General features: G+C 37.4%; 1 protein-coding gene across 2 annotated transcripts in view; it reads right to left on the reverse strand.

The window, feature by feature from the left end:
* GLRB (glycine receptor beta) overlaps positions 1 to 10,061 on the reverse strand; it is a 52,938-nt gene extending 42,877 nt beyond the window's left edge. The window contains exons 1-2 of one of the 2 annotated variants that reach the window (XM_028520958.2): positions 9,846 to 10,059; positions 8,038 to 8,188 (exon numbers count right to left, since the gene is read on the reverse strand). In XM_028520958.2, the coding sequence (XP_028376759.1) occupies positions 8,038 to 8,159 (122 nt within the window). In that variant the 5' untranslated portion in view covers positions 8,160 to 8,188; positions 9,846 to 10,059. Of the gene's footprint in view, positions 1 to 8,037; positions 8,189 to 9,845 lie in introns of both variants that reach the window. The other variant, XM_036031970.1, reaches the window with a different exon arrangement.
* Between the last annotated feature and the right edge of the window lie 4,736 nt (positions 10,062 to 14,797).

The raw sequence follows: 14,797 nt of genomic DNA on the forward strand, positions 1-14,797 counted from the left end.
GACACTCAGCATAATCTCCAACCCCAGATCAGCACAACTCAATAGCATCCGGAGGACATCCTCAGCTCCCTGCTTCACCCTGAGGAGAAGTTTCATCCACATCTAACACCCCAGCTTTTCTGGATGCTGCTCTAGAGAGTGGGTTCTGTCTCTCCTGTTTTGGAGCAGTGATGGGACGCAGTACATGCCAGTCCACTGTGAACTACAGAGGACCAAGCAGTTGTTGGAACTAGCAGAGTTCACAATAGCTCCAAGACTGCCCCGTCAATGCATAGCAGTTGGGCTGCAAACCCCAGTTCCTCCCTGTCTCTGCACACCCAAGGGCACCGAATTTGCAATAGCCACCTGTGTGTGAAAACAACCTAAATGCCCATTGACAGATGAATGGCTTTTTTAAAAATGTGGTATATTCATACATGGAATAGTATTTACCCTTAAAAAGGAAATCCTGCCACCTGCAACAACTTGGATGAACTGTGAGAGCATTATGCCAAGTGAACTAAATCAGTTCACAGAAGCACAAATATAGCATTATTCTACTTCTCTGAGGCATCTAAAGTAGTCAAACCCATAGAAGCAGAGAATCCAACGGTGGTTGGCGGGAGTAAGGAGGATGTGAGGAGCTGGTCATTAACAGGTGAAGTTTCAGTTATGCAAAGACAGTGAGGCCTAGAGGTCTGCTGCACAGCACCGCGCCTACAGAAAGCAACGGTGTGACATGCACTGAAAACTCGGTTACACAGGCAGGTCTCATGTCAAGTATTCACACCACAAAACTAGTTCTTAATTTAAAAAAAAAATTGTCCCTGGCTGGCGTAGCTCAGTGGATTGAGCGCAGGCTGCAAACCAAAGCGTCGCAGGTTTGATTCCCAGTCAGGGTACATGCCTGGGTTGCAGGCCATGACCCCCAGCAACCGCACATTGATGTTTCTCTCTCTCTCTTTCTCCCTCCCTTCCTTCTCTAAAAATAAATAAATAAAAAAAACAATTAAATAAGTTTGCTTTTTTGGGAGGGGCTGAACCCAATAGATGTTTCCTTGAACTACTTGCACAGCTATTATTTGGAAGTAAAATGTAATTTCTTGGCTTTCTTCTGAGGAGATCCTGGCACATGAAGAGATAAAAAGGAAATGCCAGCAGGTTAAACTGTCATTAGATAGAGCTCCTAAAAACTTCAACTTTAACAGTTAATGAAATCTATTTTAAACCCCCACCTTGAAAAAGTTAAGTTTGATTACACATGCTCTGGAAAAAGATTCAAGAGTGACTAGAGATAGATGTAGTTTCCAGAGGCATGGTGCATCTTTCTTCATAGGAGTTTATAGTGTACAACCGAGTGCATTGCAAAGGATTCATTTGTGAGAGAAAATTAATCCCAGTTTCAGATTCTCCCCTCCCCCAAAGTAGGAGTCAATGAGATCTAAAGGAGGGGTGAAAAAAAGTAGCCTTGGCTGGGCGAGAACTCCTTCCCTCTAAGGAGGAGAAGGAACAGAGGGAGATGGCAATAGACGCAGGATCACGTGCCCTAGTGGAAAACTGAGTCAGACAGCTCAGTGTCCTCCTTAAAAGTTTCAAGCTACCAACCCAGAACATTGTGTTTTGTATGTCTGCCAAAATGTAAGAGTTCTCACATGAGCACCTAAAAGATAAAAAAAGAAATATGCTGTACCACATTTTAAAACAATTCAGAACCTTAAAGGCAACCAAAAATAATGTGACTAATTTTGAAATTTATTTTTAAAGGTATTATGATATCATATCTGGTATTTGCCAAATGATTAATGACATGATTAATATCACCTATCACCTGTATTTTGTTAGCATTGTTTCTCGGGGGGGAAATGTTCTTTTTGAATGTAAAATTTCAAGATTTAAAATTATTTTTCTTGCACAAAACTCATGCTTAGGTAGAACTACACATTCTGAATATACCACACCTATAATATTCAACAAATATTTAGTGAGTCATTCAACAAATATTTAACAGGTTCCTAACAGACCCAGACACCTTTTTTTAGGCTGTGGGAAAATACCAGCAAAAAACAAACAAACAAAAAAAAAACAAACACACACACACACACACACACACACACAGAGAAACAATCGCTGCCAATGGAGCTCAGTCCCTGGTTCATGGAGTGATTGGCCACAGGGCAGGAATGAGAAAGTCCCTAGTTTCCATTCCTTAAAGAATACCATGCAGTGCTATGGTTTGTATTTGATGTGGTTTTAAACGGCCATTGTCCAGGTCTAGCCATATTTATGAAAAGGTGGTTATTCCAGTGTCATGGTAAATATCGTCACTCCTGATTAGTTTGTTTGCTTTGTCTTTTTCCCCATATGTGATTGTTTGGTTTACTTTTTAATTTCATGTTTGAATACAAATTAGAAACAACATTGAGTCTATACTATTGACATAATAGTATCTTGGCATGTACTATTGAACAGTTGACATAAGTGGAACCATTATAAACTAGAGTGAGGGCAGCCATTCCAGAGGAAGTGCTTACAAGTCTTCCTCCTTGAAGATTTGGAATCTTTGAAGCAGGAGAAATAACCTTTGCACTGGGCCAAAGCAACATGGTCTGATAAACAATTATTTGTAAAACTAACAGGAAAGCAGATATCCTAACCACAAAAACTGTTAATTATGAACATTTCCTCTGAAGCTAGAATCAGTAACCAGTCATGGATAGCTAAGGAGTAACTCAGTTTAACACCGATGGGAATTTCTTTCCTCTATTCACACAATCATTGTCTCACAAAAAGTCATTTCCTCTGCCATCAGGACACAACTTGGGATTCTGCCTGCATCTGTGCCCCAGAATCACATGTTTGTGACCTCAAATAAACAATGATGCCTCTCACTTTGGTGTCTTATTTTTAGGCTAACAAAACTGTGTCAATAAAAATCCCAACATCTTGTGTCTACATGTATGCAAATAGAGCAGCTGATTCTAAAACTCCTATGGAAATGCAGAGGACTTAGAATGACCAAGGTAGTACTGAAGAACAAAGCTAGAGGACATGTAGGCGTTCTGCTATAGTCATAGGAAAGTGTGTTGCTGACACAAGGTGAGCAGTAATAGACCCGTGGGACAGAACGGAGAACCAAGCAACTGATTTACAATAAAGGTGCGACTGCAATTTAGTCAGGTATGACCTCCAAATAGTGTGCTGCTTTTCAAAATGAGTCCCAACCCTATCCCACATCATATACAAAAAATAAATATAAACAAACAAACAAATAAATAAATTGACATGGATTACAGAATTAAATGTGAAACATAAGACAGTAAAGTGTCTAGGGGAAAAAAAGCAGATTATCTTCATGACCATGGAGTAGAGAAATATTTCTTAAATAAAACACAAAAACATTTAAAAAGATTACTAAATAAGTCAGACTCAGACTTCATTAAAAATAAGTACTTTAGTTCATCAAAAGACACTGTTAAGAAAGTAAAAATATATAACAAAAACTGGAAAGAGATTTGCAGTATATAGTGAGCACTTTTGAGGAGAGTTATAACTAAAAGTCCAATATACATATGAAAAGGTGCTCAGCAATAGTAATCATCAGGGAAATGCAAATTAAAATCACAATGTAATATCTTATACCTATACCTAATGACTAAATTTAAAATGACTGCTGATGACACCAAGTTATGACAAGGATGTGAAGCAACTGGAACTCTCACACATAAATGATGACAGTAGAGTTGGAAAATGCCTATTATCTTCTAAAGTTTAATATACCCTATGATTCAGAAAATTCATTTCTTAATATATGGGTGTATATACTATCCTCGGTTTTGATGATTGTTTCCTATGCACACTCTTATTTTAGTCATCGATAAAATGTTGAACACACATAAGGCCAAAATTTCACCAGGAAACATCACCCAGGTTGAAGATATCCCACTAATTACCCAGTTGTTAACTCATCTAATTTTAATATTGAGACCATATTTCCAAATATCATCCATAGGGATTATATAAGTTATTTTCAGGTACCTTAACCAATCCAGATATAACAACTTATAAGAGTCAAAGCTCTTTTTATTCACTGTTTAAACAAATTTTTATACTGTGTGTGTGTTATGTTGATCTTTAGTGCTTGAGTCACGGAGACACTGGTCTCAAGCTTTCAATCTAGAGGGGAAAGCAGGCGATTACAACTGATGCTTACCATAGACTATTATAAACACAATAGGCAATTAAGGTACCATGGAGGCACAGAGTATGTTTATCTAAATGAGATTATCAGAATTTGGAAGTTTCCCAAAGGAGATAACAGGGTTTGAGTTGAGTTTGAGGTCATTAAAAGGAAGATGAAAATGTTAAATGTATGGGTGTGATGCTCTTAAGAAAGGTCTGGGCCAGACAAAGATGAAGGGATCGACAATACATACTGATATTTTTAGCCATAGACTTGGACAGGACTGCAGAGGTGGAAGTTAACTAAAGATAGAAGGAGAACACTGGCATTCTCAGTTAAGGAGAGAATACTTCCAGAGGTATGAAAGAGCAAGTGTGTGTGAGACTTGACTCATGTGTGGGTCGGGTTGAGGTGGGGGCTGGGATGGAAAGGTAGTGCTGGAGGTGTCAGAGGCCGGTTCAGCAAGAACTGTGGGTGTGGCCAAGAAATCAAGACCTTACTTAGAGTAATATGGAGTCCCTTCAAGGACTCTAAGCATTAGAATGATTTGACTATATTGAAAATTTAGAAAACACACTCTAGGGTCAGTGTGGAATATGAATTGATGGAGGAAGAGAAGAAGCAGGGAGACAAAGAGTTCAGTAAACAGGATGAGGAGGAGTAAATAAAGCAGTGTCCTCATGGAAATGAAAACGAAAGACAAATTCCAATGACAGGCAAGACTCTGGATTGAGAAGTCTTGGGAACTACTGAATTTGAAAAGCTAAGATAGAAAGAGAAAGTCTAAGGTGATCCCCAGGATTCTGCTCCAATAGCAAAAAGAGTGATGCTATGATTTACTGGAAAAGAAAACACTGTATTGGGAGGGGTGGGAGGATTTATGAACTCGGGTTTCACCATTTTGAGTTGAATCTGAGGTCAAGATGAGATAGCCAGGTAGAACTGTTGGATCTAAGCTGTGGCATTGTTCAGAGAGGTCTGTGCTGGACATAGAAATGTAGAAGTTAACAGTGACTAAATGGTAGTTACAGCCACAGATTTGGACAAAACCACTCAGGCAGAATGTATAAAAAATCAGAGGAAAGACCAATAGATTAAGGTGAATGTCAGATTAAGGTGCAAGATAGAAAGCCGTGTCCAAAGACTTAATCTGAAATATTTTTTCTAATTTAAAGTTTATTTTTTATTTATTAGTATATATCAAATTTCTTAAAATTTCTGAAAGCAAATCGATCAGGTAGTTTATCAATGTGGTACTGTTGTTTCATTTAAATACCAAAAAATAATGAGTAGTAGCATATATTTATGATTTGATAACATCTCAAAACAATGTATTTAAAAAATAGTAAAGACCCAGGAAAAGTTTATGATATGATTCAAGCTCAATACCAAAATTATACCCTAAAATATTAAGGACTCCAAGTCCTTTATTTCTTCTATATTTTAAAACGTTTTTCCTTTATATCCACTTTTTGAAGGAAATATTGTTAGGACAGTAAAGTGAGACATTTTTCTCAAGTTTGCCACACTCAAAAAATACAACACATATGTTTACACAATGCTGTTGCTTCATAAACTACTTTAAAAATTAAGTTCAAATAAATCAAAGTGTCACTGGATAAGAATTTCACCATATTGAGAAGTTTTATGATAGTTGGTACCTAATTTCTGAGTTTTGTAATATTAAATATTCCTCCTAGTCAAGATATTTTTTGCTTAATCAACTTAACACCAGCTGGGCAAGCTGTATTACCCTTTAAGATACAAATACTTTGCACACCCTTTCACAGAACCTTATTAGACCTGAGTGAGACTCTCAAACTGGATGTTCAAAGAAACTTAATGTAATAGATCCAATCATAGCCATAGAAAACTCTAGTCTTCTTAAGTTCACAATTCAGCATTAATAAAATCAAAATCCTTAATGAAATGCTCAAACCAAAAAATGTGTATCTAATTCTCTAAGGTACATCTACTTTTTGTAAGTCAGAGTTTTGGCAGTATCACCATGGTAACTACTAAGATTTATCTAGTCTCATAATTATAAAAAATAGACAAAATTTTAAAATATAGTAGGAAATTTCAAAGATAAAATTGTAATTAATTACATATCTAAAATACTGTGGTAAGGCCTACCAGGTATATGTAGGACCTTCCACATGAAGACTTCCATATTTACCAAAACAGGACCTTTATTATTTCACTCTTTATCTACTGGATTAACTTTAAAAATCTGTCTTAACTATAGACAGGATACATATATACAGGCAGTTTATATATAAGGCATTTTTAATAATGTAATTCTGTAAAGGGGTATAATGTCTTCAAAGACTCTTGTGAGATATATGGTGGTTATGAGGCTTGCTGATGCCATGTTCAGAACTCTTTGATTTATGATGTTTAATGGAGCATGAGGAAGGAGACCAGAGCCTTATAAGCTTCCCCCTATAAAAAAATTGATCAAAGATGGCTTGACCCCACACACAGAATCACCATGACTACAAGACATACACAACAGTTTGTCAATATGTCAACACTCCTCAAATAAAAGGTTAATCTAGAGACTATCTAAAACATGAGAATGTGCCCTTTCGCTTGGGAAGAGTAAGGCCTGAAAATTTCCAGTTCCCTAAAATGTTAATCTCCTGGTTGTGTCACAGAAACTCTAACAGTGAAGAATAGTAATCATTTCAAATGATGGTTATTATTGAGCCTCACCCTATCAGACACTTCCTATCCAGTTGGCCAGATGGCCAAGGAGAGGCACTTGAATATGACGGAGGGCTATCCCATCACACACCCAGATATCTGGACCAGACACCAGACTGGTAGCACTGGAATAAGCAGGCCTATTAAAGCTGAAAATCAGGAGGTATTTCCTAATAGAGAGCCTAGTAATGCAGGACTTGATGTGGCTCATGATGCTGTCTCTAGACTATTAGTCTCACATACTCACATACTCCAAAATACCAATTGTAATATCCTTTACAAAATATGTTTCCCAAAATGTACCTTAGCATCTATTATAGAACACTTTAAAAACTATAATAATCTACATTTAAATGATGGTGCTGCTGAGATAATATTACCTGGGATCAACATGGCATTTAAGAAATCTTAATTTAAAAATGACCTGCAACAGCACAATAATTTTTATCACACATCACTGGATATGTTGCATGATCACCTAAAAAGCACATTATATTTTGTGGACATTATTAATGTGCTGTTCAACTGCTCTATTGGACATTATTTGCTGTTACTCAGCAGTTATATTAACCTTTCTCATTTAAAAAAAAAAGAGTACAAACTTCAAAACTTTTTTTTGCTGTCCCACCCAGGGTTGTTGATTTGGATTTAGACTTTATTTTTACATGTAAGTTCAAACTTAATGGCATTTTTTTTAGAAATATTCTAATTTTCTAGTCCACCATGTGAATTTTCTTATTCCATCCATCAGTGTAAACTATATAGACTTTAAAATCATAGTTTAGCTATCTCATTTCTTTAACAAATATTTTTTTAAACACCAGCTTCTGAAATGGTACATATTCAGAACATGCAATCTCAGTATCCAATTAAAGTTGCACATTTAGGGTAAAAGAAGGTAGTAACATTTTTTCTCCTGTTATAAAAGATGTATAAAAATGTATAAGCTCGGGCATAGACAAAACTTTATAAAACTTTACCTTTAACACTGGGAGTTAGCTTTCACATTCTAAACCTCCCTTCAGTCTATCACCTCCTACCTATGAAACAAATAAGTGCATATTCTGATATGAAAAGCTCTGCTGATATATGTTTCAATAAGCCACCTTACTTGAATAAAAATGCAATAACATTTCTCCATATGAGAATATAAGACTTGAAGAACGTACGATGGGCATAGATACTGCTTCTTTTTCCCCTTCCCCTTCTTTGAGGACTTCTCTTTAGAATAGGCTTCTTCAACCCACAAGGAAATTAAAATAAAAAAGGCAATCGCCAATAAAAACTTCATCTTGAAACGTTAAATTTCAGGAGATGGATCTACAAGAAAAAAACAAGAAAACATTTACATTTATGAAGCAAATCTTTAACTATAAGACTCTTTAAGAAATGTGATTTTTACTACCCAATGGACATCTGTACATCAAATCCTCATTGCTCATTCCTATGTGGCTATACTTTACTATATGTTTTGTGATGATTTAGCAGTAAAAGTTAGTTTAAATAATGGTAGGAAAGAAAAACCTAATGAGGTATAAAAGATAACCATGTGATATGCTGGACTCTAGAATTACATAAAATTGTAAGTTGATATTGATTTGCATGGTATATTGATCTATGTTTAGAAAGATATCTGGAAGGATGTTTAACACAGTGATAAAATGGTTATCTCATGCTATCACATTTAGACTAATTTTTGTTTTAAAATTTTTATAGTTTCAATTTTGCATGTGTATTTTCCATGAACAATAAAACTAAATAAAGGGAAGATAATTTTAAGTATTAAAAATTGACAGGTAAAATAAAAAATTAGCATGAAAGAGTTTCACACTCTAAATTCATTGTGTTTTTATTTATACACAATAAATCTGTAAGTTATTTTTTACCCCCAAAAAGATGAATATAGATTTAAATGAGCTTTTTGTCTTTCCTACTTGCTTGATACTAATGTTGATTATCATAAGATGATTTCTTACTCCAGAAATTCTAGTAACATTATATAAAATAAAATAGCAAGTATGATCAGACTCTTCCAAATAATCTTCTTAGCCATATTTTAATAACATTTTCCATGCTGAAATGAAAATTATATTCTTCTTAGAATCTGATGCATCAAAAACAGAAAGAGAGAAAAAAAAACTTTAAACCTCCGCTAATCCTGGAATATTTAAACCTCTTCTGTATCCTTCATTTTCAAACCATAAATTGTTTCTCCTTCATTGTTTTCTGCAGAGAGAGGGACCTATCATATCTCACAACAGTAACTTAATGCCCATCTGACCCTTATGAATTTGCTTCCTTTATGTCATGATTTACATCTCCTTTTCTCCAGGAATGATTTTCTCACACTTATGTTTACACCCTAAAGCAAGCCAGGTCCTTTATAATGAAGAAAACAGGAGCTGCTTATCAGGCCAACAGCAATAGCAGAAGGCTCTCTTCTGTCAATTTACAGCATTGGACGCTCCCTTCCCCCATCTTACGGTGGCAACTGCCTCCAGATACCTTTGCCCACAGCAGCAGGTACTTCTCCCACCTTCGCACCCTTCCCCGAGAAAATACAAGGGCGGTCCAAACAGTTTGAAGGGGCAGAAAGAAATTCAACACCATGCTGTCTTCACCGCCGACCTTTCAGAGGGGACAGCTGCAATGACTGAAGGATCTTCACAAACAACGCCAGGAGCTCTCCCCGCCAAATTTGCGGTTTTTAATCATCCCCGGCCCTTTGCAGCCCTCCATCCCGAGAGCATCTGCAGATGCCACCGCATCGGTGACCCGGCTGCAACTACCCTGCGCCCCTGTCCCCGCTCAGGGTCGTGCTCGCCCCCTTTCCCTGCACGCCGCAGTGCTCCTCGTGCCCCCAGCACCCCAGCCTTGACCCTGTCTTTCCGCTGAGGCATTTATTCCGGTCCGCAGGCAACCGCCCACCTCCGTCCTCCCCAGCCCTTCCCTCCTTAGTCGAGCCCCGGACACGTACCCCAGGCGCCCCCGCCTGCAGCCGCCAGGGCAGGACGAGGCGGCACAGGCCCCAGACGGCGGTGGCTGCTGGGGGTGCGGCGGGCGCAGAGCAGGGGCAGCTGCGTCCCCCCGGCCGCGCCACCGCCGAGCTCCGCTGACGCGCCTGCTCCGGTCGCGGAGCCTGCGCTGTGGCGCGCCGCTGCCGGGTGTCCGAAACTGCGGCCAGGACGGCCGCGGGGACAGTGGAGCCCCGTCCCGGGGAGATAGGGATAGCGGGACAGCGGAACGCAGGAGAGGAGGGGACGGGAAGAGGTATCCTGACCCGACGTGTAGGCACGTCACAGCACCTTTCCCTGTGGGCACTGGGAAGGCTTTTGAGCAGAAGAAATGTCGTCTCCCCTTTTAGGGGACTACAGACAATGAGAGCAGGGGGTCAGGTAAGGACAGTGTTGGTACAGGAGAAAAAAGCCCTTTCCATGACCTCGAATCCTTTAGGGTCACCTTGTAACCAATATTAACAACAAAAATAAACAACAAATAATAGAACAAATGACCTTCTTGGACCAAAGAGGGCAAACTACAGTTTCTGTAAACTCATCATTTACCTAGACTACTGGCATCTAACCTAATCTCTGAGTTTTATTTCTAACGTCCAAAAGTCTGACCTTTCTAAGCAACCTTAAATTAGTCACTCATTTGGCCCTCCCAACATCCATTCTTAGGCAAGATTTAAGTCTTTGTTCTCATTTTGCAGATGAAGAAAATGAAGCTCAAATGTGCTGTTACGGGATATATACTTGGTGTTACATATGTTGAATGTAATTTACCAGAAACTCACAGTCTGATTTTACACGTCTTAGCCATATGATTTCAGCTTTCTCTAGCAAAGTGTTCATTGTCCTTGCTGTCTACAAAGTGGTCGTTCACTTGGCTATGTAGCTCTTGGATAATTGTCAGCTTTGCTGTTACTTCTTGACTGTGTACCTAATTGATGTTTTTTTTTTTTTAATCAAGAAAGCATTGGTTCAGGTGAGCATCACTTAGCACTGTGCTCTGAACCTACAGATGTATACATTTTTCAATCCATATCATATGGGGAGAAGGAGCATTCATTGTATACAGTAATTGCCTGCCTCTTCTCACCAGAAGCAGGAGACACAGATGGATGTTTTGTAGACATGATGAAGTGTGTAAACACAAAACATGAGATGGCAACACAGTACACAGCTGAGTATTGGTTGTTTACTCTCGTGGCTAACTGGGAGCAGCTGCTCATTGCCACTGCCCACCATCACATGTGGGTACCACATGGCATATTGCCACCCTGGAAAAGATCAAAATTCAAAATTCTAAGTACACTTGCTACTGAATGCATATTGCTTTTACATCATTTAAGATGAAAAGTCAGAAGTCAAACCATCATAAATGGGGGACTGTCTGTATAACCATGTTCTATAAGCTTTACAAGATATGCTGCTCCCTAAGATTAGTATTGGACCATTACTTTATTTAAAGAGGTATCCTTTTTTTTGAAATTCCAAATTGGATCATGACTTTGGATGTTAAGAACATAAAAAGGAGTACTGTATTGTAGTTTTATAAGATGTAAGTTTTGGAGAGTAGGTTATATAAAGAAGAATAAAATAAGTTTCATGGAAACAAGGGAGTTTAGATGAAGAAAATCTTAAATATCATTTGCATATAATCAAGGAATTATTATTAAGAGTTTGGAATAATTGGATGTTCACATTTGTATGATGAAATAGACTTATGTTTTACTTCCAAAATCTCCAGGACACATTTAAAAGAACTTCTATGCTAAAAATATCTAAAATTGACTTGTTCACTTTTCCTGCTATTATCTGTAATGATGTCACATGCAGATACTTCATTGGACAATTAGGTGAATCATAAGACAATCATGTCCAGTTGTCTGGATAAGTTTGAGTTTGGTTTGGTTTGGGTTTTTTGCCCAAAGATGAGGAAATACAGTTAATGAACTATTCTAGGCCTGTGGAGCTGTGAAGTTCAGAATTTTGAATATTGGCTATGAAGATAATCTACTCACTGTTTTATACTATATCATCAATGGGGAAGCTTCCAGATAGTCTTGAAATAATGTATTTTCCCCAATCCTGTCAAATGGTGATCTACTTCCTCTAGTTCTTCTTTATCTATATCATTTCCTGAGTAATTTCATTCAGTCATGTGGCTTTAAATACCATGTTAATGATTTCCAAATTTATTTCTCCAGACTAGACCTTTGTTCAGAACTCTAGACTCAGATTACTAAGTGCTTTCTCAACATCTCTACATGCACATCTAATAAATATTCCAAACTCAGCATTTCCAAAATGGAACTAATGTTCTTCCCAAATTCTGCTCCATGCTCAGCACTCTTAGTTGATGGCAATCCCTTCCTTCTTGTTGCTCAGGCCAAAACTCTAGAAGTTGTTCTTGATTTCTCTCTTTTTCTCCGTCCCACATTCAATCTGTTAGAAAACCCTGTTTATTTCTCAAATTATATTCAGAGCCCTGCTACTTCTTACTGTTTCTACTGTGAACAGCCTGGACTGAGCCACCACAACTTCTAAGTTAGATTATTGTGATAGCTTCCAGGTGGCTCTCCCTGCCTCTTCCATTGCTCTCCCCATCCTCTAGCATTCTCAACACAGCAGCCACCTACCTTTAAAACATGTCACATGGCAGATTATGTCACTCCTCTGCCCTAAACCCAGCAATCCTCATTTCACTCAGATTCTAATCTAAACTCAAGTTCTCACAATGGTTTACATGGTCCCAATTGTTATGCTCCCCTCTCAACAACTCTGCCTTCTACCCCGCTTCTTCCTGCCCCTTGCTCTCTCTGTTCCCGCTGCACTGATCTTGCTGCTTCTCCAACATCCCCACGCTAGGCAGGAGCCACCTTAGGCCATTCATTCCAGCTGTTCCCTCTGCTTAACATGCTCTCGCCCAAAGCGGCACATGCCCAGCTCCCTAATGTCTTCAAGTTTTCTCTCAGACGTCACCCTCTGCAGATTTAGTAAGTATTGTTTAAAAGAGCAAACTACCCCCATGCAAGGATTTCTGATCCCCTTACCTGCTGTTCCCCTTTTTCGGTATTTACTTACTACCTTGTAAAATATTGTATGATTTGTTCATATATCTGTTGCCTTGTTTTCCTGGCTAAAACTTAAGCTCAATTAAAGAAGAGATTTTTGTCTGTTTTTATCCACTGATGTTGTCCAAGCACTTGGAATAGTGGTGAAAACTTGAGTAAAGCTTGGCCAAGTTACTTTATTTCTTTAAATTTCATGATTTTGTATTAGTAAAATGAAAATGACAGTACATAACTTGCAGGATTGTTCTAAGAACTGAATGGGTTGATTTATGTTAAATATCTGATATTAATACACAGGAGAAGAGCCACAAATAATTACCTTCCCTCTTTTAATTATTTTCTATTTGCTAATGGAATGATAGGTTTTTAATTAATAGAACCCCGATGCACATTTTTTCTACTTTTTTTTTTGTTCATGCATATGTGGAAACATTTTATAAGCCTACTCAGGGTACTCAATAGGAATCCTATTTCCCATGTACCCCGACATCACATGGTCTATAATATATTAATTTTATTTTGCTTCTTCAGAAACTTAAACAGCATTCTAAAATGCCCTGTATTACATTAAGAAATCAATTACTTTAAGAAGATAAATTAGTCTCACCAAGTCATTTGTTCATATGATGCAAGCACTTACCACCATTGCTGCTCACTGCTTATACAGCTATGAAACGTGTCTGAAATATACACACTTACTTCTTTGCTTACTTCTTACTCTATGTATGCATCATGTTTACTCTTTAATGAAAGCCTGAACTGTGATAGTCATTCATGAGTTTTAGTGAATTTTTCACTAAAACTTTAGTCTATGCGCTATTATAACCATTACATATTTTTTTAAAGCATGTCACCTCTTTTAGATGTGTTTTTCCCCAAATCACCCTATTTAAAAATATCTCAAAACTAAGTACTTGGAATATAAATAAAGAGAAGATTACAGCTGAGGATGATTAGAATAATGGGCCAGTTATTTGGCATCTGTTAAGTACTATTCATAAATTTTGAAAGACAGAAAACTTGTATTGGGAAATGTTAATTGAGTAGCCAGTCTTAATGTTCTAGAATAATGAAAATAATATTTTATAACCCAAAATCAGTTCCATATGCTTTTTAGACACAGCATATTATCCTTAATACATTCTCCAATATGCTAATTATCTTTGAACTAACTTTTAAACAATAATACCCACTTTTTATTGATTACTTGTCAATTACAAATGTCATTTATATTATACTTCAAAAACCTCAAGATATTTTTGCAAGTTTTTTCATACTCACATTTTTTTATTAGAAATCAGAGGTTAAGAAAGGGAAATTAACTCATCTAGGATAATGTAGTTGGAAAGGGAAGAGATAGTTTCATTTTTAATGTCCTATCACAGCATTAAGACTCGGGTTTTGGTTACATGGGGGTGAGTGAAAGCAGATTAAGTTTTAGACATAGACACGGCTTGTACAGAATTCTGGCTGCAGATTAGGATCTTGAAATCAAAGAGACTATTCTAATACTAGATCCAGGCCCTTACTTCCAACTCTAAGTTGTTCCAAAGATTAACTAATATGTGAATTATTTTTCACATAATTTTTTTCCTGTTAAACATAATAATGGCACTAATAATTATTATCATTATTGATTGAGTATATACTGTTTTCCATATACTACACAAACCACATTAAATTTATTATCTTCTCAACAACTTTATGGGGTCAATCCTATTCTTATTACAATAGAGATCCAGAGGCATCATATAAGTTCTCCAAAGTCACTTTGCTAATAAACAATCAAAAGAGCTACGCACCCAATTATTTCTGATTTGGGAAACTGGACTCTTAAAATGGTTTTTGTG

This window comes from Phyllostomus discolor, chromosome 8, assembly GCF_004126475.2.
Source record: "Phyllostomus discolor isolate MPI-MPIP mPhyDis1 chromosome 8, mPhyDis1.pri.v3, whole genome shotgun sequence".
In the NCBI taxonomy this organism is placed as follows: domain Eukaryota; kingdom Metazoa; phylum Chordata; class Mammalia; order Chiroptera; family Phyllostomidae; genus Phyllostomus; species Phyllostomus discolor.